We start from the raw sequence: 20,489 nt of genomic DNA, 5'->3' as shown, positions 1-20,489 counted from the left end.
CTAGGATCACAAGTTCAAGGGTTGCCTGGGCTACAAAGTAAGTCCCTGCCTCAAAAAATAAAAGTAGAAGGCTGGCTCAGCTCTACTAGGCCTCAGTGTCCATCTGACTGGAGAGGAGCTCAGGCTGGACAGACGCTTTCTAGGAGGAGTTCCAGCCCCAAAAGCTCCCTCAGTATCACAGGTACTGATTACACATGGCAAAGGCAGCGTCTCCTGGTCCTCTACAGTCTTACGATCTGTCCACCACTGGAACCCTCTACCTCCCGCTCTTACTATCTGCACAAGTCTCTCCTCTCCTCATTATTTTCTCTGACTCTCCCAGATGCCTTTGCATATTCTCTCTCTCACTCACACTAAAACCTCCCTAAAAGGAGCCGTCAGGACAACAGTTCCTGAGCTGCACCCACTCTCACACAAGCCCAACAGTGGAGCGTCTGCCCCGCATGCCTGAGAGAAGCCACCTCCACGCCCCTCAGGGCTGGAATAAAGGAAGACTTTACTCCCTCAAGGGTCCCACGACAGTTGCTGCCTTTCTGACTCTATCAATATCTAAAGCTGGGTTTAATCATCGTCCCAGAGGTGCTGGTCTGGCTCTCATCACAGGCAGAGGCCTGCAGGAGCCATTCTGCCCCCACAGACTTCCAGGCAGTGTTCGGACAACAGAGCTTCGTGTTCGTGGATACTGTGAACACCTCAGACCCTCTACACAACTACTAATAAAAACCACGGGGCACCTTCTGCCTCAGGCCAGCCTGTCACCCAGATCTACTGTGACCCCAAAGAGATTCCTGGAGGGACACAGCCAAGAATGTGACACATGCACAAGGCAGGCTGGGGTCATGGTAGCTCCAGGCCCAGCTGACGGCCCCTGAGGATGGAAGTGGACACTTTCAGAAGGCACGAGTCAGCAGAACAGCCCAGAAAACACTTGCATTTCCAGCACGTGCCTCAAATGCTGCAAACTCACGCCGGGCGCCTGGGAACGTCCTGAGCAGCATCCCTGTGCACATCTACTGAGCAGGCTCTACCCAGGAGGTCTAGGACACAAGTGACTAGGGAGCCTCCAGAGAATGTTCCCAGAGGGCGGCTGCCAGCACAAAGGGGGGGAGAGGCATGGCAGCTGGTTATAGAGCAGCAGAAGTCTGAGAGTCAGTCTTCCTTCCCCGTGACTGCCTGTAGGAATCACTTTGACACCATGGATACCTCCACTCAAAACCACACGACTTTCACGCCTTTCCTTAAAGCCCAGAGCTTTGAAAGTCTGCGGGCATGCCTTATAACCAAGTCACGAAACTCAAACCTCATTAAAAACCACCTTTCCCCATCATCCATGGCTAAGTCAGTGTGATCATAGCTTTTGTTCTGGAAGGTCTAATTCATTTCCTGGGCCCCTATATGGGACAGTCTCACTGTATCCTATGCTGGCCTCTCAGACACTGAGATTACAGGTATGAACCACCTCCTGCCTCGGGGTCGTAAGACTAAATTCCCACTTGTCATCAAGAAGGCTTTCTCTGAACAGAATCAAGGCGCTCCACCGTTCCCTTTGAGCCACTGCCGGCCAGCTTCCCAGCTACTAATCACCCTGCCCTGAACAGCAGCAGGCAGAGTACCTGAACCCTCCTGGGACCAACTCTGAGTTCCAGGAAGGTGACTCTGACTGAGGCTGCAGCTCAGTACCGACGCTGGCGGGAAGAGGGCGCGCTCCGGAGATAGTTACCCAGGGTTCCTCGGCTCACTGTCCCGGGAGCTTCCTCCCTTCAGCTTCCTAACCAGCTTCTCACTGCTGCGTCTAATGGAAGCCCGGAGTTTGCTAAAGGAGCCACTGCGCTTTAAAGATCCAGTGCCATCCTGAAAAACACGTGAACAAGTGTGACGCTGTGGGTGTCCCCTCTTGCCCCATGCTCAGCCCAACAACCCCAACTGCTGCCAGGCACTGGCAGGCAAGTGAGTCCTGCCAAAGCCACCAGCCTGCAGTGTGCACGACCATGTTAAAAACAACCCATCATCAGGAATCCTCTGAAAATGAAGAATCCAAGTAGAAGCAGCCACATTCCCAAGGAGAGTGAGCCCGCTGCCGTTCTGGGACAGAGGACAGCACAGGGTCACGGGAACAAAGGCATCTTCGAGACTGGCACCAAGTGTAACTAACTCCATGTCACATGAGCAAGTGCGTACCTGGCAGGACACCAGGCCTCACGCAGACAGTCTCACCTACAACTGCAGGTTTTTAATGAAACGCCCATTTTTATATGAATGCCAGCAGCCCTAGATAGCTTAGGAAGAGTGGCCAGCTGTCCCCATAACCAACAGACACTACAGAAACACCTGGCAGTCTGGCCATGAAGTCAAGTGCAGAGTGGAACCAGTGCACAGGGCACTGATTTTCAGAGCAGCCCCTCAGGATCCCAGAAACCCACGCAGCGCTGCGCCCCAGAAGATCAAGAAACGTACAGAGCAGACAGACACAAGACACAGGTCAGCTGGAGTGAGTTTATTAGAAGTTAGAAAGACACATACACACATCACGGAGCACTTCAGATTAGTAGAGAAAAGCAGAATTCAAATTTCCACACCAAGACTACACAGCAAATCTACGTCAGTGTGTCCTGGGGAGGCCCGGAGCAGGGCACTGCCAGGTCTCTAAGTACGACAGGGACGTGCAGCACATGCCTCACTCCTACAGCTCAGTGACTGCACAGGTCACTATCATGCCACTGTAATAAACCTGTGTGACACTAACGCCTGTCCTCAAGATGAACAGCTACTCTCTCTTAACTGTTAAACTTGTGTGTTACACATTAATGGGCTTATTAACACGGTTGATATTTCTAAGTACATATCTGGCAAAGCTACATGTATCCAGAAATCAAGACCCCATAGGACGGCAGCACCGAAAGGAGGGGCCAGTCCCAGAGGTGCGGCTGACAAGCTCCTAGGGCTGCTAGACAGCGGACAGCACTGGAGGGGCCGGAGGAGGCGCTGCCCGTCATGCAGGAGCAGAGGGGAGGCACCGGGCGGCTAGGCCTGTCAGACAGAAAGAGAGAAGCAGATGAGGCCACAGGAGCAGGAGTGGCAGGCCCCGCCCCCAAGCCTGCGCTACAGTATTTCTAGGTCACACATCTCAGCAGCATTAGGAGGGTAACCCAGGCTGGCACAGCAGGTGCTGGGCCTAGGGCTGTGAGGGAACTGAGGCCAGCTTTCAGGTAACCGTCAAGAGTGAAAGTCAACGTTTCTCCAAGCACAGACTAGCACTGTGTTAGAAATCTCCCTGATACTTACTATGGAAAGTTTCACAAGTTGCTGTGCATGAGAGAGCTACTGTACGTGATGGTGGGAAGGCTGACCATGGAAGACACTGTGGAAGCTAGCCTCTCCTGTCCTGGTGGTGCTCTCTAAACCACACACCCCTCCAGACTCTTAAAAACACTGACATCCTAGACATCTCAGAAACTCTGGGACCCAGTGACTTTAAAAGTCAACAGCACATCTGAAACATGCAGTTGATGATCCAAATAAACACCGTTTCCACAGGCAGCGACGCCTCCTGGGTCTGCCAAAATCTTGAAAGGCGCACAGACAGCTAGGCCTGGCCCGCCCGCTCAGACTCACCATGGACGCTGAGCAAGTCATTTAACCAGCCCGAGCTTCATCTTTCTCATCTTTAAAACGAAAAATAAGACTTGTTACCAATGGCTACGAGTGCCAGCAGGTCAAGAAAACACCAATCCCACCGTCTGTCATGAAGAGGACGCTAAGGCTATGCAGCTCCCACACAGCCATCCTACTGCCCTCATGTCCTGTGCCCCATAGCCAGGTGCTCGCCTCCCTCCCCTGCAGTCAAATGGGTCACAGTCGATGCTGTCTCTCTAAGCAACTGGGGTGGCAGCTGACAGGGCATCAGGGCAAACAGTCTCAGCCTTGGTTCGGGCAGCCACCGCCACCAGGAAGCTTGAGGAGTCAGGTGAGCAGCTGCCTACCAGCGCAGGGCCCTGGCTCACAGGGAAGCAGCAGGCGGTTCACTCCACACCTGCTCTCCAGGGGACATGGATAATGGCTGACTGAAACTCAAGCCATCAGCATGGCTCAAGGGCTGGAGGCTCACTGCATTCTGACACTCATTTACACGGCCACAAAAGATGTTCCTAGTACATAAACCTCAAGTGGGTTTCTTTTTTAAATTACACGGATCGTGTGTGTGTATGTGTGTGTACATGTGTGTGTGTCTGTGTGTGTGTATATACATGTGTGTACATGTGTGTTGTGCTGTATGTGTGTGCATGTACGTTCGTGTCTGTGTTGTGTGTGTGTGCGTGTGTGCATGTGCGTGTATATATATGCGTGTACGTACGCACACTTGCACCTGTATTACAGGATTTAGAGGATAACATGTGTCCTGGGGATTAACTCCAGGTCATTGAATGGCAACTGCTTTTACCACCTAAGCCACTTTGTAAGCTCTCAAAGTGGGTTTCCAAATAGAAATAAATCACATAATAGACTACTTTTCGTATTAATTATCTCTGTAAAATAGAATCGTAGGTGTGGCATTTTTATAACTTCTTTTAGTAACTCTTGCTGCCTTCCTAGCATGACTTCCCGTAAAAGAAAATGTACTTTGAACTAACAGTTCCCTCATTCCCTAAGACCCTTAAGAAAGAATTTCATGCATTGAAACTTGTGAAAGTCAAAGTGGGCCTACTGGCCCACACCTTTGATTCCAGACTTAAGGAGTCACAGGCTCCTGGAGTTTCCTAGCCAGGGCTACACAGTGAGACCCTGTCTCAAAGACCAAAATAAGGTGGCACACACCTTTAATCCCAGCATTTGGGAGGCAGAGGCAGGAGGATCTCTGTGAGTTCAGGAGAACTTGGTCTACAGAGTGAGTTTCAGGACAGCCAGGACTTTCACAAGTTTCAACTTGTAGAGTCAGGCACTGGGGCACATGCCCAGAATCCCCACACCCAGGAAACTGAGTCTGAGACCGGCCTGGCTCCACAGTAGCATCCTTCTCAGACAACAGGGCAGAGCAGGCAGGTACAGTAGTCCAGGGCAGAGTCCTTCCTTCCCTCCCACGTGGATGCTTCAATCCCCCATAATGAAGCAGCGTACACACACACACACACACACACACACACACAATCACACACACACTCACACACACTCACACACACACTCACACAGACACACAGAAACACACTCACACACACACACACTCACACTCACATGCATGCACGCGCGCACACTCTCTCACACACGCATGCATGCACGCGCGCGCACACACACACACACAAACACACACACACACACACACTCGTAGAAACCTCAGCATAAGAACAATGTGGCATAAGAGAAGACAGGCAGGAGGCTGCTCGTCAGGGACCCCAGGAGAAAGGAGGAACAAAGATGGAGGCTGCCCTGGGGATTCTGGTCCGTGGAGGACTAAGACACACGGTGCTGCACAGTGACCTCTCTGCAGGATGACGTCACACCAGACAGACCAGCACAGTCCAGCTCAGCAAGGCCAGTGCCCATGACTGACACACCTTTCACAATAGACAAAGAATCGCACGGATATAGGATAACTAAGAAAACTGACTTCTATCTAGAAAAGGACAGATGGGCACAAAGCCCCTTCCTCAGCAATGCCCCCTACTGGAGAGAGACCTGCTATAGCCGCACCTCCACACCTGCTAGAGCCACATCCCATCTCAGACCCGAGGAAGCCTGAGGGGCAGTTTTCGCGAGGCGTGACCCCGTCGTCATAATGCACACTGAAGAGGAACTGCTGTACCCCCAGTTGGGCTCGCTGTGTGTTCAAGAGCCTGGGTCAAAGTGGCCTAAGAGCCCTCCGTGTCTTCAGCCCTAGCTCTCCTCTGATGCTTGCACAGACAAGCATCAGCAGAGCCAGGCTTACGACCTGGCAAGCCTTGTCTTTGACAAACATTACCCTGTTTTAAATTCTATTTCTGAATACTGAAAAAAAGCCCTGACTCCCATACAAATTGTTGATGGGATTTAATCTTGTTCCTGTAAATTCACTTTGGCTGAGCTGCAAACACCTAGAGAACAAAGATGTGACAGTTGCAGTATTTTAAAGAGCACTGAACTCTCTCTAAAATTGACAACTGTAACCAGGAGGTGGTGAGGCAGAGGCGGGCGGACCTGCCAGCTCAGGCGTGTTCAGGCGTGTTGGTGCGTGCAGTTTTAACCCAGGACTTGAGTCAGATGCAGGCTCTCTCTCTCTAAGATCAAGGCCAACCTGGTCAAGATGGCAAGTTTCAAACCAGTCAGGGCTACATAAAGAGTGAGTGTATGAGTGAGACTGAGAGACTGTGAGTGTGTGTGTGAGTGTGTGAGTGAGTTAATGAGGATTATGGGGAGGGATATGACTCAGCTAAGGGGAAAAGGACTTGCCGAGCATGTGTAAGGCCCTACATTCAACACCTAATAGTATAAAAGTTAGGGGTTGGGGATTTAGCTCAGTGGTAGAGCGCTTGCCTAGGAAGCGCAAGGCCCTGGGTTCGGTCCCCAGCTCCGAAAAACAGAACCAAAAAAAAAAAAAAAAAGTTAACCGGAGCCAGGTGATGCTGCTGCACCTTCAACCCCAGCACCCAGGAGGGAGAAGCAAGCAGATGTACACACGCGCGCGCGCGCGCGTGCGCACACACACACACACACACACACACACACACACACACACACACACACGGCTGACAACAGGAGCCTGAGAGGAGAGAACACACTGACAGTGACAGCAGCACCCTCCCATGTACTCTCTCTCTCTCTCTCTCTCTCTCTCTCTCTCTCTCTCTCTCTCACACACACACACACACACACACACACACACACACACACACACACACGGCTGGAGACAGCACTCTCCTGTGCACTCCTCCCCTCGTGCTGCCCAGGGCAAGTGTGGGACTCAGAGTTGTTGACACTGACACTGTTTCTGGCACAGGACTCACATACATACAGACCTAGAAATACTGTCTCAGGAGAGAGCTCCCTGGAACTTCACTCGAGAGCATTAAAGTCTGTAAGCAAGCCACTGGCCACCAAGCAGAGCAGGCCCTCTGGACAAGCATGCAGGACTGGAGCGAACAGTAGAGTGCAGTCCACAGTGCTGACAGGACAGGCAGGGGCAGGAACGTTAGGTCCACTGCCCAACAAGGCTCAACAGTCAAAATGGATGCTGACTGGCTGTGCTGGCACAAGAAAACTGCTAGACAGAGAGGATGTCTCCCTGAACTGCGGCCACGAACACTCCACGTGGTTTAGTCGAGACACAGGCTCCTCCAAACTGCTGCAGCTAAGTAAATTCTAGAGCCAATACGCCCAAGAACCAGGACAGACTAGAAGAAAGTCCCAAGCAATGATCGGACAAAGCCACATAGTGACAGCTAGCCACACCACCTGTACGATGCCTGAGGCGTCAGTTACCCCTGGCCTTCGGTACCCTCTCAACCCTCTCCTTGAAGAAAGGTGCAGACAGCAGCTCACGACAGGAGTCAGCGCCTGCGCTACTCACACACTCCCCACAAACCTGGGAAGAAAGCAGTGGTGGAGACGTCTCGGGGGAGGCTGGGGAGCAGGCCAACACTGCCATACACAAGCCGGAGGCTCTAAGCTAAAAAGCTGGGACCCCTGTCAAAGGGCAGTGTGGGGAACAGCCCTAATGCACCTGTGTGCGCTGAGCTGCACTTAGCCAGCATCAGCTCCTAGCAAGGCTCTCTAGTAGCCCCAGGGCAGCCTCCTGAGCAGCGTCAAGGACACTGAGTTAGCAGGGAATGGGGAGTTAGGAAAGCTAGTTAGTTAGACAGCCATGCCCACCCCCAGGGTACAGGAAACCAGAGTATGCACGAGGGTGTTCCACGGCCAGGACACTCAGTCAGCATGCACTCGTGCTCCACAAGAGGCCAGTCAGCTTCCACGGCTCCTAAGGGAAACTACTGCAAGCAACACAGCCTCGGAGTTAGCAGAAGTTAGGACTTACAGAAAGCTTCCCTGAGGCTTAATGTGCAGAAAGTGGCGAGTCTAGCGTGACACAGAACAGCCAGCGAGTGCGGCTGGAGGCCGGCGGGTCCTGCCCGGTGCAGCCAGCATGCTGTACTTACCCCATTCCACTCTACGCTCATACTCACTTCCTCCCCTCCGTCAGGGCCACTCTCGTACTTGACCACGTCCACATTGAGGCTCTCCCGGCTCCTCCGCTTCTCCACGTTCTCAGGGTCATTTAGCACTTCAGCCACTCTCTGTTTGTGAACATTGTCAAGACCCTGTGAGCCAGGCGGGGGAGAACGGTTTGCCCGTTAGCACTGACACCTCAGAAGACCTCTCAGTGTCTGCGCTTCACTAGGGACAAAGTCGAATTCTCGTAATTACTCTTTGTTGTTGTTGCTATGACTCAGATGCGCCTGCCGCAAAGCCACATGGGAGAGGTCAGAGGGCACAGTGGAGTCCACTGGCTTTCTCCTTCCGCCCTCATGCAGCTGTCAGCCTTGCAGAGCAAGCACCTCTCCCCTCTTAACCCTCACTTCCCACTACCCCAAAGACACCAATTCTTGTGCAATCAGGACAAAGGCAGATCAGCACTCCTGGGCATGGGATTCAGGCTTCCTAGGGTCACGGGGTGGGGTATGGGGGGTCCGTGTTATATGAGTCCACATCACCAAACTCAGGCGCTTACACACAGAAGTGCACATGCACTCTCTGTGAGCATGCCTGTAATCTCAGCGCTTGGAAAGCAGCACTAGGAGGATGAAGAGCTGAGGCCGGTCTGGCTACAGAAGGCAGCCCTGTATTCGACACGCAATGTTGTAAGCTGATACTGAGCTCCAGGTAGTGCGGGACACACGCTCACCCAGCATGTTCACTGGGTCCTGTCAACACCACACACCAGACCTGATGGTGCTCGCCTGCTACCTCAGGGCCTGGGAGTGAAGGCAGGAAGAGCGGGAGCTCAAGGTTAAGCTCAGCTAGAGATTGGGGCCAACCTAGGAGACAAGACAATCTGTCCCAAATAACGACGTCAATCCCGGCACAGGCCATCTCCTGCCGTGCTGTCCCTGACATGATAGTCCGGTGGCACAGTCTGTCCTTCTGCTCAGAACTTCTGTGGCTGCCTGCTGGGGGAACATCCTCATGAAAGCACTCACACCCTTTCTCTGATCCTGAGACCCCTGCAGCTCCTCTTGCCACAGCCCAGCCTGCTCTAGAGTAGCCTAAACTGAAGACCCTGCTCCTGGGGAGGCAGCCATATACGGCCTGACTCCGTCCCCAGGACCACGGGGCAGCAGCTCTGCTTGAGCCCCAGCCCACCAGCCCCAGGAGAGCTGACCCTCTCGGAGCACCTCACACCAACTGTGGACACATGAGGGGCGCTCTTCCGACCTTACTCCTCGCTTTCCTTTTCTTTCTTTTTTTTTTTTTTTCTTTTCTATTTTTCGGAGCTGGGGACCGAATCCAGGGCCTTGCACTTGCTAAGCAAGCACTCTACCACTGAGCTAAATCCCCAACCCCTCCTTTTCTTTCTTTTTCATCTATCTTTCCAGTTTTCTAACACTAGGTGTCCTATAAAAGTTCGCTTTCTCTGCCTCAGCCTCCCGAGTACTGAAAGGCCACCATGCCTGGCCCCTTTGAACATTTTAGACAAACAGTCCCATGCGTGTGACAAGTGCTCCTCACTGAGCTCAGCCCTGATCAAGCTTTCGATAACAGCCACATAAGCAGCCATCAGAGCTCCAACAGAGGATCTCTAGAGGAATGTTGAGCTTACCTGCTTACGTGACCTCAGGGCAGCTTCCTCCAGTGTCTCCGCAGCTTCAAACTTCCCCTGGCGGCGGTAAAGTGCTCCCAGGTTTTTCAAGGTGGTTGTGACGGTGGGACTGAAAGAAGAGCACACCGTAGAACTGGTCAGTGCAAGTGCTGGCCGCCCCGGCTGTTCAGTGAGAACGTGCCAAGTCCCCAGGGTCTAATGGGCAGATGCTGGGCAGTGGTTCAGGTAAAGTGTGCACTGGTGCAGGGCACAGGACAGTGCTGTTTCCAGCTACAACACTCTGAAAAACGTTCTCCACTCAAGCAGCCTGAAGCTCAGGAGGGCTATTAGTCCTGACAGCTCTCAGCAGAGGCTCCCACAGCATCCTCCCACACACAGATTCACAAGAGCGTGTGGCTAGTCTGCAGGCAAACTCAGTCTGCTTTGGTCTCCTTCGTCTCAGCAGAACCTCCAGGCCTGACAGCTGTCAGACACTTTGCAAATGAAGCAGGAGACAGGATGCAAGTGTTGCCTCACAGGCAGACAAGTCCTGCTAACCTGAGAAGTATGGAGCTAGGGGGATGGCTCAGGGGGGAAAGTGCTTCCCAAGCAGGACCTTAGCTTGGATCCCCGGTGCCTACCCCACTGTGTATGTAATAGCCAAGCAGGGAGGTGTGTGCGTTAACCACAACACTGGAGGAGTGGGCACACGTGGGTACCAGGCACTCCCTGGCCAGACAACGCAGACAAAACTGCATGCTCCACACTTAGGAGAAACCTGCCTCAAAAAAATGTAGTTGGAGAGAAATAAAAGAGCGTAAAAGTCAAGGTTGCTGCGGCCTCCACAGACATACACGGCCAATTGCACCCGTTCACAAGGACGTTTTTACAAAGTCAGAAACTGCCTGACATGGGGCACCTGCGTGATCCTAGCCCTCAGGAGGCTGAGGCAGGAAGACTAAGGGTTCAAGGCCAGAATGGGTTACACAGCAAGGCCCCACTACAAAATAAAAAGCTAGGCATATCCTGGCCTTACTTTGGTACCGGTCTGTATTCTGAGAGACGGCTTCCTCTCGCTAATGGCAGACATCTGTCTGTCACAGGAACAAAGATGGCACCTGCATGCCCCTTGGGTGGAAAGGTGGATTCGGTACACGGCAGTGAGTTCAATGGGGACCCAAAGGAAGGCACTGACAAGCTCCAGTCTGACAAGCTCTGCTGATGGCGGTGAGAAGGAAGCTGAGCCTTACAGGAGGAAGGCGAGACCGGGAGGCTGGCAACAGGCTTCTCAGGCGTCCCATGGGCATGGGACCCTTGGGCACACGGGGCACACGGGGCACACGGGGCACACAGGGCACAGGCCAGTGGTGCTCCATGTGTTCACCCTTACCTCAGGGCAGCAGGCTGTGTCCATGTCGCCCTGTGCCTGCGGAGGGCTTGCTAAAGGTGGGTTTCCACCCCACACCTGTGTAGTGTGCTGCACAGCTGCCTACAGTAGTCTGGGCAGACTCACCTGTCCACTTTGCAGGCCTTATACCAGCCGCCATACTCTCCAAAAGACGACCCGTCCTTCTGCTTTCCCTGTGGTCAGAGAGAAGCCAGGTGAGTGAGCCAGCTCAGCGCACCCCACTCAGCCCTCAAAGCAGCACAGCCTTACTTTGCACTCCTCTCTCTCCTCTGCGTGCATCCATATGGGCTTGTTTTCATCTGCGGAAGAAGACAATGGAAGCTGTAAAAGCCCAGGTGATGGCGGTGGTGACCTGGGGCCAGGTGAGATGGTGCGCACCACGCCCTTAATCCCGGCATTTGGGATTAAGCAGAGGCAGGCAGATTGCTACGAGTTCTAGGCTAGCCTAGTCTACATAGGAGTTTCAGGAAAACCAAGTCTACACGCTAACCACCGAGCAGCCACCCTCTAAGGCTGTCAGTGTCTGCAAGGTTTTACCTTGGTTTTGTATCAGCCTTCTGAGGAATTTTTTCCCTTTCTTTTTTTTTTTTCCGGAGCTGAGGACCGAACCCAGGGCCTTGCACTTTCTAGGCAATCGCTCTACCACTGAGCTAAATCCCCACCAATTTTTTCCTTTCAAGAGTGTGTGTGTGTGTGTGTGTGTGTGTGTGTGTGTGTGTGTGTGTGTGTGTTTTGCATGCATGTGGTCACACATGTGTGGAAGTGAGCACGCACATGGGTGACCACATGCATGCAGAGAATCAAGACTGACATCTGGAGTCTTTTTTCACAGGCTCTGACTAACTTGGTGCACGCCACTGGGGTCTTTCAGCCACACCCACAGCTCCTCTCTCTAGACAGCCTGCTTCCAGAACTGTCCCTCCTGGGGCCGGAACCCCGGGCCGGCAGCCATACCGCCTGGCCTCTCCATCATCCCCACAGCCTAACTCTGAGGTCATGCTGTCCCTGGAGGGAGCCTGCAAGGCCACCAGAAGGCAACAGCTACCAGTGTCTAGCACTGAGGGTGCCAGCTGTCAATGTCTCCTCGCTGAACATAGGCTAAGCCTCTGTAAATGTCCACACGCATAAAAACAAGCCTCAAGTAAATAAATACTAATTCTCAAGTGAAAGAAAACCACACGTGTGCATGTAATGACTGACAGAACCCCGTCTGGATCCACCCTAGGCCTTTTCACAAGTTCATGACTGCCATCTGAGTGTTACACACCACCCTTCATGAAGGAAACATTTAACACAAACATTGTTTTTGATTCAACAATCTAAGACTTATTTATGTATATGGTTGTCTTGTCTGCATGTACATGTGCACACCAGAAGACATCAGATCCCTTATAGACACTTGTAAGCTGTCATGTGAGTATTGAGAATTGAACTCAGAACCTCTCAAAGTAGTCAGCACCCTTAACTGCTGAGCCCTCTCTCCAGGCCCTGATTCAGTAATTTACATTCTATAAAATTACACTTATACAAATGTCACTGCATGTCCTCTGCATGGCCACAGGCAGAGGTCTGGCATAGCATGCAGGACTACAGACTGAGGCCCAGATGGGCACCAGCATACCAACACTTTTTCCTCACACTGTACATTAGCACCTGAAGTGTCTGGAGGGATCAAAAATAAGAACAAACAACACAGCAAATCCAGGGCACAGGGGACATTTATATTTGTCACAGGTTCCCAGGGGTGGGCTGCAAACTAGACAGGATGAATGGCTCAAAGAAAAAGTTCTGGGGCTGCAGAGATGGCTCAGTGGTTAAGAGCACTGACTGCTCTTCCAGAGGTCCTGAGTTCAAATCCCAGCAACCACATGGTGGCTCTCAACCATCTGTGATGGGATCCGATGCCCTCTTCTGGTGTCTGAAAACAGCTACAGTGTACTCATACATAAAATAAATAAATAAATCTTTTTTAAAAAAAGAAAAAGAAAGAAAAAGTTGCAGATTGGTGGCTTAGGCCATGTATGACGTAAGCATGGACTCTGGAGCAGGTGCTGTGAGAGGCTGTGAGGGAGATGGCCTCACTGGGCAGCCAACAGCACCCAGGCAAGCTGCAGTCAGGGCCCTCAACTAATGTTCACTGAATAAAGAATGACTGCCCGCCTGAAACACAGCTTCTCTTTGACCACTCGGCAAGAGACTCGATTCAAGGCCAGCAAGATGGCTCAACCAGCAAAATCGAAGCCATGTGAAAAAGGTGGGCACACATCTGTGAGCCAGTACTCCAGTGGAAGAGGGGACGTTGAAAGAGGACTCGCCCCTGGCTTATGGGCCAGCTATCTGGGATGGCTTCTGACCTCATATGCACACATGTAACACTAAACAAATGGACAAATATTTTTAAAAACTAAATTCAAACTGACTTTTCTTAGAAAATGTGTAGAAAAGCTAGCAGCTCCAAGCCTGAGGCTCTGCCAGACCTTCTAGGGCACGCAGCTTTGGTACCCACGTGCTGGCACACGAACATCTCTAACTCCAGTTCCAGGAAACCCATCGCCCTCTTCAGACGCACATGCTGGAATGCAGGTCTCCGCTGATAAGACTCTTTGGAAGAATTAGAAGGTGTGTGGCCTTGCTAGAGGACGAGTGTCACTGGGAGTATGTATTAAGGTTTCAAAAGCCCACACTAGTCCCAGTCTGGCTCTCGGCCCCTGCCTGTGGATCAGATGTAGCTTTTTGGCCCCTGCCCCAACGCCGTGCCTGCCCCCATGCTCCCTACACGATGGCCATGAACTAACCTCAAACTGTAAGGAAGCCCCCAAGTAAACACTTTCTTTTATAAATGCCCTTGGTCACGGTGACTCTTCGCAGAAATAGAAAAGTAAATAAGACAGCATGAAATAATAAAATCTTAAAAAAGAAGAGAGAGAAGGAAAAAGTACTGTGGGAACTTGCTTAAAATATTTCTTACTGGGGTTGGGGATTTAGCTCAGTGGTAGAGCACTTGCCTAGCAAGCGCAAGGCCCTGGGTTCGGTCCCCAGCTCCGAAAAAAAGAAAAAAAAAAAATATTTCTTACCATCCACAGATCCAAACTCCCGTTCATGTGCGCGGGTGAGAATCTCCTTGTACAATGTTTCTGCTTGTTTGAACTTCCCTTGTTTCAGATAACAGGAAGCCTTCAAGAAAATACAGTACTTAGTGTCTTCACGTAGAAACATGGTGGGCTTTCATCTACAGAACCATGGCCCACCCACGCCTACCAGGTTATTCTTCGTCTTGGCCACGTTGGGATCATCGGGTCCGAGCTTCGTCTGGTAGATCTCCAGGGCCCTCTGGTAGTAATACTCCACCTCCTCGTACTTGCCCTGGTTCTGGCACAGCAAGGCCAGATTATTTAGTTGCTTAGCAACATCAGGGTGATCCTTTCCCAGAACCTGGGGTAGAGACAGTGCATCAGGAACACCACCATCGTCCATCATCTACTCTCCTGCCTCAGACTCTTCTACAGCATGCCCTGTCGCACTCCACCTGCACACAGGAAGCCCTCACAGAACTCCCATGCCACCACAGCAGACTGGTTGGAGTCCCTGACCTCACCTCACTTCCTCAGCTCCCTTATATTCAGGGTGGGAACAAACATGTCACTACGTAGCCAGGGACAGCCTTCAGCAGCACATTTTCCCACCGCTACCCACCAAGGGCTGGAATCACAGCTCTGACCGACCACACCTGGCGCTTTCCTTTTCCTTTTTCTGGAGGGTGTGGGGTGGGGTGGGGTGGGGTGGGGCGGGGTGGGGTATCTGTTCATTTCTTTAGAGACATAGTCTCACTCTAGTGTAGGCTAGCCTGAAACTTGCTATTTAGCCCAAGCTAGCTTTGAAATCTTGACAGTCCGGCTGAGGGGCTGGAATTACAGACATAAGCTTCCACACCCCTTAGCAGCTTTGTCTAATTCATGACAAATGTCGCATCCCAGGTGCTGGCTGCTCTCCAAGCAGCCCCACTCCAACAGACTCACCCAGGACCCCAGTGGGCTCATCCCTCATCTGACACCAAGGAGTCGTCCCTCCCCACTGCGTCACAGCACACCTGCCATTCTTCCCGGCTAAGTCTCAGCACCAAAAATCTCCTTGCTCATCCCTTCCTTGCCTGATCCTTGCCCTAGAACATAAACTCAAGACCGCAAAGTTTGGTATCTGCCCTCAGCATCGTCATCCTAGAAAAGGAGCCGGACACAGATGGAAAAACAAACTCACACCCAATTCCCTCCGACACCGGGTCAGGCACCGGGCTGATGATGCACACCCTCGTCATGGTACTCTAGGAGGCGGAGGCACAGGCAGGCAGATCTCAGGGACTTCAAGGCCAGCCTGGGCTACAGAGGGAATTCCAGGACTACACAGAGAAGGCCTAGCTCAGGAAAAACTAAAACAAAAAACCAGAATCCTGTCCAGGCCCTGGTCTCTGAGTGCTGTGCTCACTCCTGCACACGGCCCTCACCTTCCCCACAGGCTCTCCCTCTCCCTGTCTCTGAAATGGTGAAGCCAGCTAGCCAAGATTCAGTTCAAACACAACCTCCCGCCCCTGGAAAACTGACTTGGGGCTCCAGGAGCCCTGCTCCTCCTCTCCTGGGCTCTGCCCTACAGGTGATCCATCCTGGGCCCCAACCAGTCGAAAGGCAACGCTCCTGCCAAGCGAGAAGCTCCACAGAAAGACTTCAGTAAACGTGGGAGGGGTTGTCTTTATAATGGCTTTTCCTCTGCACTAAATGGACAACCTCCCCCAGCCCCAGCTCAGAAACCTCTGACCTGACCCTTCTTTACACATGCCCTGCCCTTGAACCTGGCCCGCCCAATCGGACACTTCCCTCCCTAAGTAAGCACAATACACAATACAGTGTTATCTAAGGGGGCTGGAGAGATGACTGCAGTTAAGAACACTTGCAGGAGAGCTGGGTTTCATGTCTAGCATCCATGTGGTCGTTCACAACCATTTGAACTTCAGTTCCATGGGTTGACATCCAATGCCATCGTCTAACCTCAGAGGGTACTAAGCAGATATGTGTTGCACAGACACACAAGCGGGCAAAACACTCACACATAAAATGAAGTAAATAAGTCTAATAAAAAAGTTTGAAGAACTATCTTTACATTTGGTAATCCTTGCCATATGGCTCAAAATTAAATGACCACCTGCCAGTATCACTGAGAAACAACTAAGAAAGGCCAAGCTGGGGCTGCAGAGGTGGCTCAGTGGTTAGGAGCATGAGCTGCTCTTGCAGAGGACCCAGGTTCAGTTCCCAGCACCCACATAGCAGCTCCTAACCATGACTCCAGTTCCCAGGGCTCTGGTGCCCTCTTCTGGCACCAAGCACACATCCAGTACACATATATGCTTGTAGGCAAAAACACTCATATACACGAAATGAAAGTAAGTAAATCTTAAACCAAAAGAAAGTACCAGGTTGAACTGAGACCTGTCATCCTGTCTAGTTTGCAGTCCACCCTGGGAACCTGTGACAAATACAAATTTTCTTCTGTGCCCTGGACTTGCTGTGTTTGGTGCACAGACAAAGGCCCCCACTTTAGACACCACGGGCGCTAATGTACAGTGTGAGGAAAGACTGGCTGCTGCCAGCCTGGACTCAGTCTGCAGCCCTGCCTGCTATGCCAGGCCTCTGCCCATGCCACTGGATGATATGCAGTGAAATCTGTACAGTTGTTTAGGATTTATTTGTTTCTGTACATCACATGCACACCTGACGCCCACTGAAGCCAGAAGAAAACTTTGGATCTCCTAGAACTGGGGTTACATACAGTTGTGAGCCACCATGTGGGTGTTGGAAATTGAACCTACATCCTCTGTAAAAGCTGCCAGTGCTCTGAACCCCCTTTCTAGCTCCAGTAAACTTACTCTTGTTTTTGAGAAAGGGTCCCTATGTGTAGCCCTGGCTGTCCTGAAACCACTCTGTAGACCAGGCTGGCCTTAAACTCATAGAACTCCACTTGCCTCTGCCTCCCACGTGCTGGGACCAAAGGTGTACGGCACTTCCCCTGACAGTGCACTTCTTAAACTGAAATATCTTCAACGACAAGAACACACCATCAGTGAAACCCAGAGACCGATGCACTTCCCCAGAACATTGCTGGTCAATGGCAGAACAGCGGGGCTACACACAGGAGACCCTGTCCGCCTTTCCGGGAGTTACTCTCAGTAAGCAAATAATAAATAATAACATCACTGCGCTCAGTTCCCAAACCTTAAAATGATGTCATCCCCCGAAGAGAGAGAGGGAGAGAGGAGGGGGAGGGAGAGAGGGAGGGAGAGAGAGGAAGAGGGAGGTGGGGAGAGGGAGAGAGGCGGCTGCTCTCACCTTCTCCCTGATCTCCAGGGCCCGTTTGCACAGCGGCTCGGCCTCTTTGTACTTGCCACGCTTACCGTACAGCACTGCTAGGTTGTTGAGGGTCGCAGCCACCTGCCAAGACAGAAGGCCGCAAGGAGCCCCTGTGAGCGCGGCCATAGGGGAGCCCCGGATCCTCCCACATGCGTGGGGCATCAGCAGATCAGAGGGCCTCACTACAAAACATCACTGAAACTAGCAAATCAGCAGGATCTTGATTCTTCAATTTCTCAAAGCCACAAAGCCAACCAAATCAGGTCTCTGTGCGCATCTGAGCAGACGCATAAAGACAACACAGACCATGAAGAACAAGTGTAGAGGAGGTCATGCGCCTTGATTTTGGATCAAAGTGAAGTGAGCCAGTGATCTGAGGAGGTGACTTGACAAATCAGAGGGGAGCAAGGGTGTGAGCGTGCCACTACCTGAGCGGCCCTACTGGAACCATCTGGGACAAGGTGGCTCTCAGACCCTCCCTGTTGAGCTCGTCACTGGGCTGAGCTGGACAAAAATGTATTGGGGAAAATGAAATGTCAAGGCCGGGAAGGAGAGGGCATACGCACCGCAGGGTGATCTCGGCCCAGGGTTTTCTCACGGATAGCCAGGGCATCGTTCAGGAGGTTTGCTGCGTCTTTATACTTGTTCTGATCCCTAAATGAAACACATGGCCCGTTCAGTTGGAGGCTGGTCACAGAAACCCCCCGGCTGGTTAGTTAGTAAGCCATTACTGACACTGAGGACTGAGGCATTCAAAGCATTCACTCCAGCCAGCCTGAACCTTACACATGCAATTCTGACTGCAGTGCTGGCCAAGAAGGCAGTCCAGAGCAGAGGGCAGAGTCTAGGGTTGGTCAGACAGAACAGAGTCTCTGCCAGCAGGAGGCGACTGAAGCCAGAAGTCCGGAGAGACCCACACCTGCCCTAGACCTGCTTAGTCAGGGGATCAGGGACTAGGCCCAGCACAGTGAGACTGAAGCCCACCAGGAAATTCAGATTAAAAGTGCGAATTGTAGAGCACTGTAAATCCCTACAGTACATTCCCAGGGAAAGTGCAGATGACTTTAAATAGATACTTAAAGAAATACACACTGAAACAATCCCTCACTCACTAACACGAAGGGAGAACAGCCAGCTCTGCCCACACAGGGGCACTGTGGCAGGAGCAAGAGAGGTACCATCCCTCTAACAAGCTTTAAGAGAGAACCCGCTTCAGGAGATTATCCTAAGGGGAAAAACGTTTATATTAAGTGTGTGGGCGTTTTGCCTGCATTTGCACAGACACATACAGGCAAAACACACACACATAAACTAAAATGGATTTTAAAGACGTCAAAATGACTGAGTTGGTCAGGGCAGAGGGCAAAATGGCTACTCAGGAAGAGCTGGCCCAGTGGCCACAGGGAGCCCCTTCTCTGGTCCTGCAGGACCCCTGCCGCCCAGCTGGCTGAATATCTAGGTTAACTGCTGGCTGTCTGAAGCAGACAGGAGGGCAGGAAAGCTGTTTCATAGAGGTTCACGACACACTCTGCCAAAGCAGGCAGGTTCAAAGCTGTCTCTCAGAAAGCGCAGTAACCCAAGGACTAGCCTGTACACCAGGGCCAGGATGTTGAGCATGGTGGCCACATCAGGGTGGTCGTGGCCGGAAGTCTTCTCCAGGTCCTCCAGGGCCTGCTTGCAGAGTGGCACCGCCACCTCATAACGCCCCTGCGAGGCATACTGGATCACCAGGTTGTGGAGCGTGCGCAGCCGGGCAGGGATCTCGTAGCCGCCCTGCTGGGCGGCGGCCGCAGCACTGCTGTGTTGCTGCTGGACTGCATAGAGAAGGTACAGACATGGCAGTGGTTAAGACAGAATGGTCAACACTTGAACAGCACCCTAGTTCCAGTCAGTGCATATGCTAACCTACACTCTCCTGGGAACCCCTGAGCAAGTCAAGAGAAACAGCCTGTTGGGGACAGTGTGCTGCAGACCGACAACACTGTAGGATTCCACAGGGAGAAGCTTAAAGGATAAGCACTCTGACTTCTTTAACCCTGCAAAGACCCACGCCTACACTAACAACATCCCACCACACACTGACTAACTTAAAGTTTGGGAAAGACAGAAGCAAACTCCCAGATACGGTAGCACACACCTGTAATCCCATAATTGGAGAGGATGAGGCAAAAGAATCAAGAGGTCTAGGGCTGGAAAGATAGTTCAGTGGTTAAGAGCACACACTTACTGCTCCTGCAAAGGACTGGGGTTCAGTTCCCAGCACGCACATGGCAGCTCACAACCAGCTGTAATTCCATTTCTAGGGGCTCTGCCACCCTCTTCTGACCTCTGTGGCACCAGACACCCACCTAGTACATACGCATACATGCGAATGAAACACTCATGCACATAGAAATGTTTACTCTTTCAAAAAAATCCCAAGCCGACCTGGGATACCACCATGAGAGCTCATGTGAGCAAATACACAGCAGTCTCACAGGCCAAGTACACTACAGCAAGAACATTCTCAGAGAGGAAGCAGCACACAATGCTCCACATTTAATGACACGGTCACACTCGTGCGACTTACTTCCTTGTCCTGGGTCATCCTCATCATTCGGGAAGAGGTCATCCAACGGCTCTTTGGAAGAATCAGAGTCTTTGTCTTCCTACAAGAGACCAAGCATCCTTACTTCCCAGACCACTGTGCTGCCTTAACTGAAAACTCCATTTTATTTACTACAGAGCAGATGCGATAGCCAGGTTTAGAGTTAACCATAAGATCATCTGAGTGTGGTTGACCCATCAGCCCGGTAAAGAGCAGTAACTTTACTAAACTTGCCTACCTGAGCAAGGCCTGAGGGTCGATGACTCCCCAACTCCCCCACCCCATCCCCCTGCAAAAGAAAAAAAGGAGCCAAAGAGGTTTGAACTGAGGAAACTTAACTGC

The 20,489-nt window shown here is 51.9% G+C and overlaps 1 protein-coding gene across 21 annotated transcripts in view; it reads right to left on the bottom strand.

The window, feature by feature from the left end:
* The window catches only part of Klc1 (kinesin light chain 1), a 43,408-nt gene that overhangs the window by 7,553 nt on the left and 15,366 nt on the right, over positions 1-20,489 (bottom strand). Inside the window, exons 4-15 of one of the 21 annotated variants that reach the window (XR_015621675.1) lie at positions 20,130-20,208; positions 19,149-19,374; positions 18,127-18,214; positions 17,540-17,641; positions 14,427-14,600; positions 14,243-14,342; positions 11,418-11,467; positions 11,274-11,341; positions 9,782-9,890; positions 8,121-8,282; positions 3,613-3,662; positions 1,721-1,851 (exon numbers count right to left, since the gene is read on the bottom strand). Coding sequence is in view for 16 of the 21 variants with exons in the window: in NM_001434197.1 (NP_001421126.1) it covers positions 1,721-1,851; positions 8,121-8,282; positions 9,782-9,890; positions 11,274-11,341; positions 11,418-11,467; positions 14,243-14,342; positions 14,427-14,600; positions 17,540-17,641; positions 18,127-18,214; positions 19,149-19,374; positions 20,130-20,208 (1,289 nt within the window). In the remaining 5 variants the exon portion in view is untranslated. 21 annotated transcript variants of the gene reach the window in all.

This window comes from Rattus norvegicus, chromosome 6 (assembly GCF_021556685.1).
Source record: "Rattus norvegicus strain SHRSP/BbbUtx chromosome 6, alternate assembly SHRSP_T2T, whole genome shotgun sequence".
NCBI lineage: Eukaryota > Metazoa > Chordata > Mammalia > Rodentia > Muridae > Rattus > Rattus norvegicus.
Note: the sequence above shows the minus strand (reverse complement) of the source record. Positions and strands in the feature narration are given on the sequence as shown.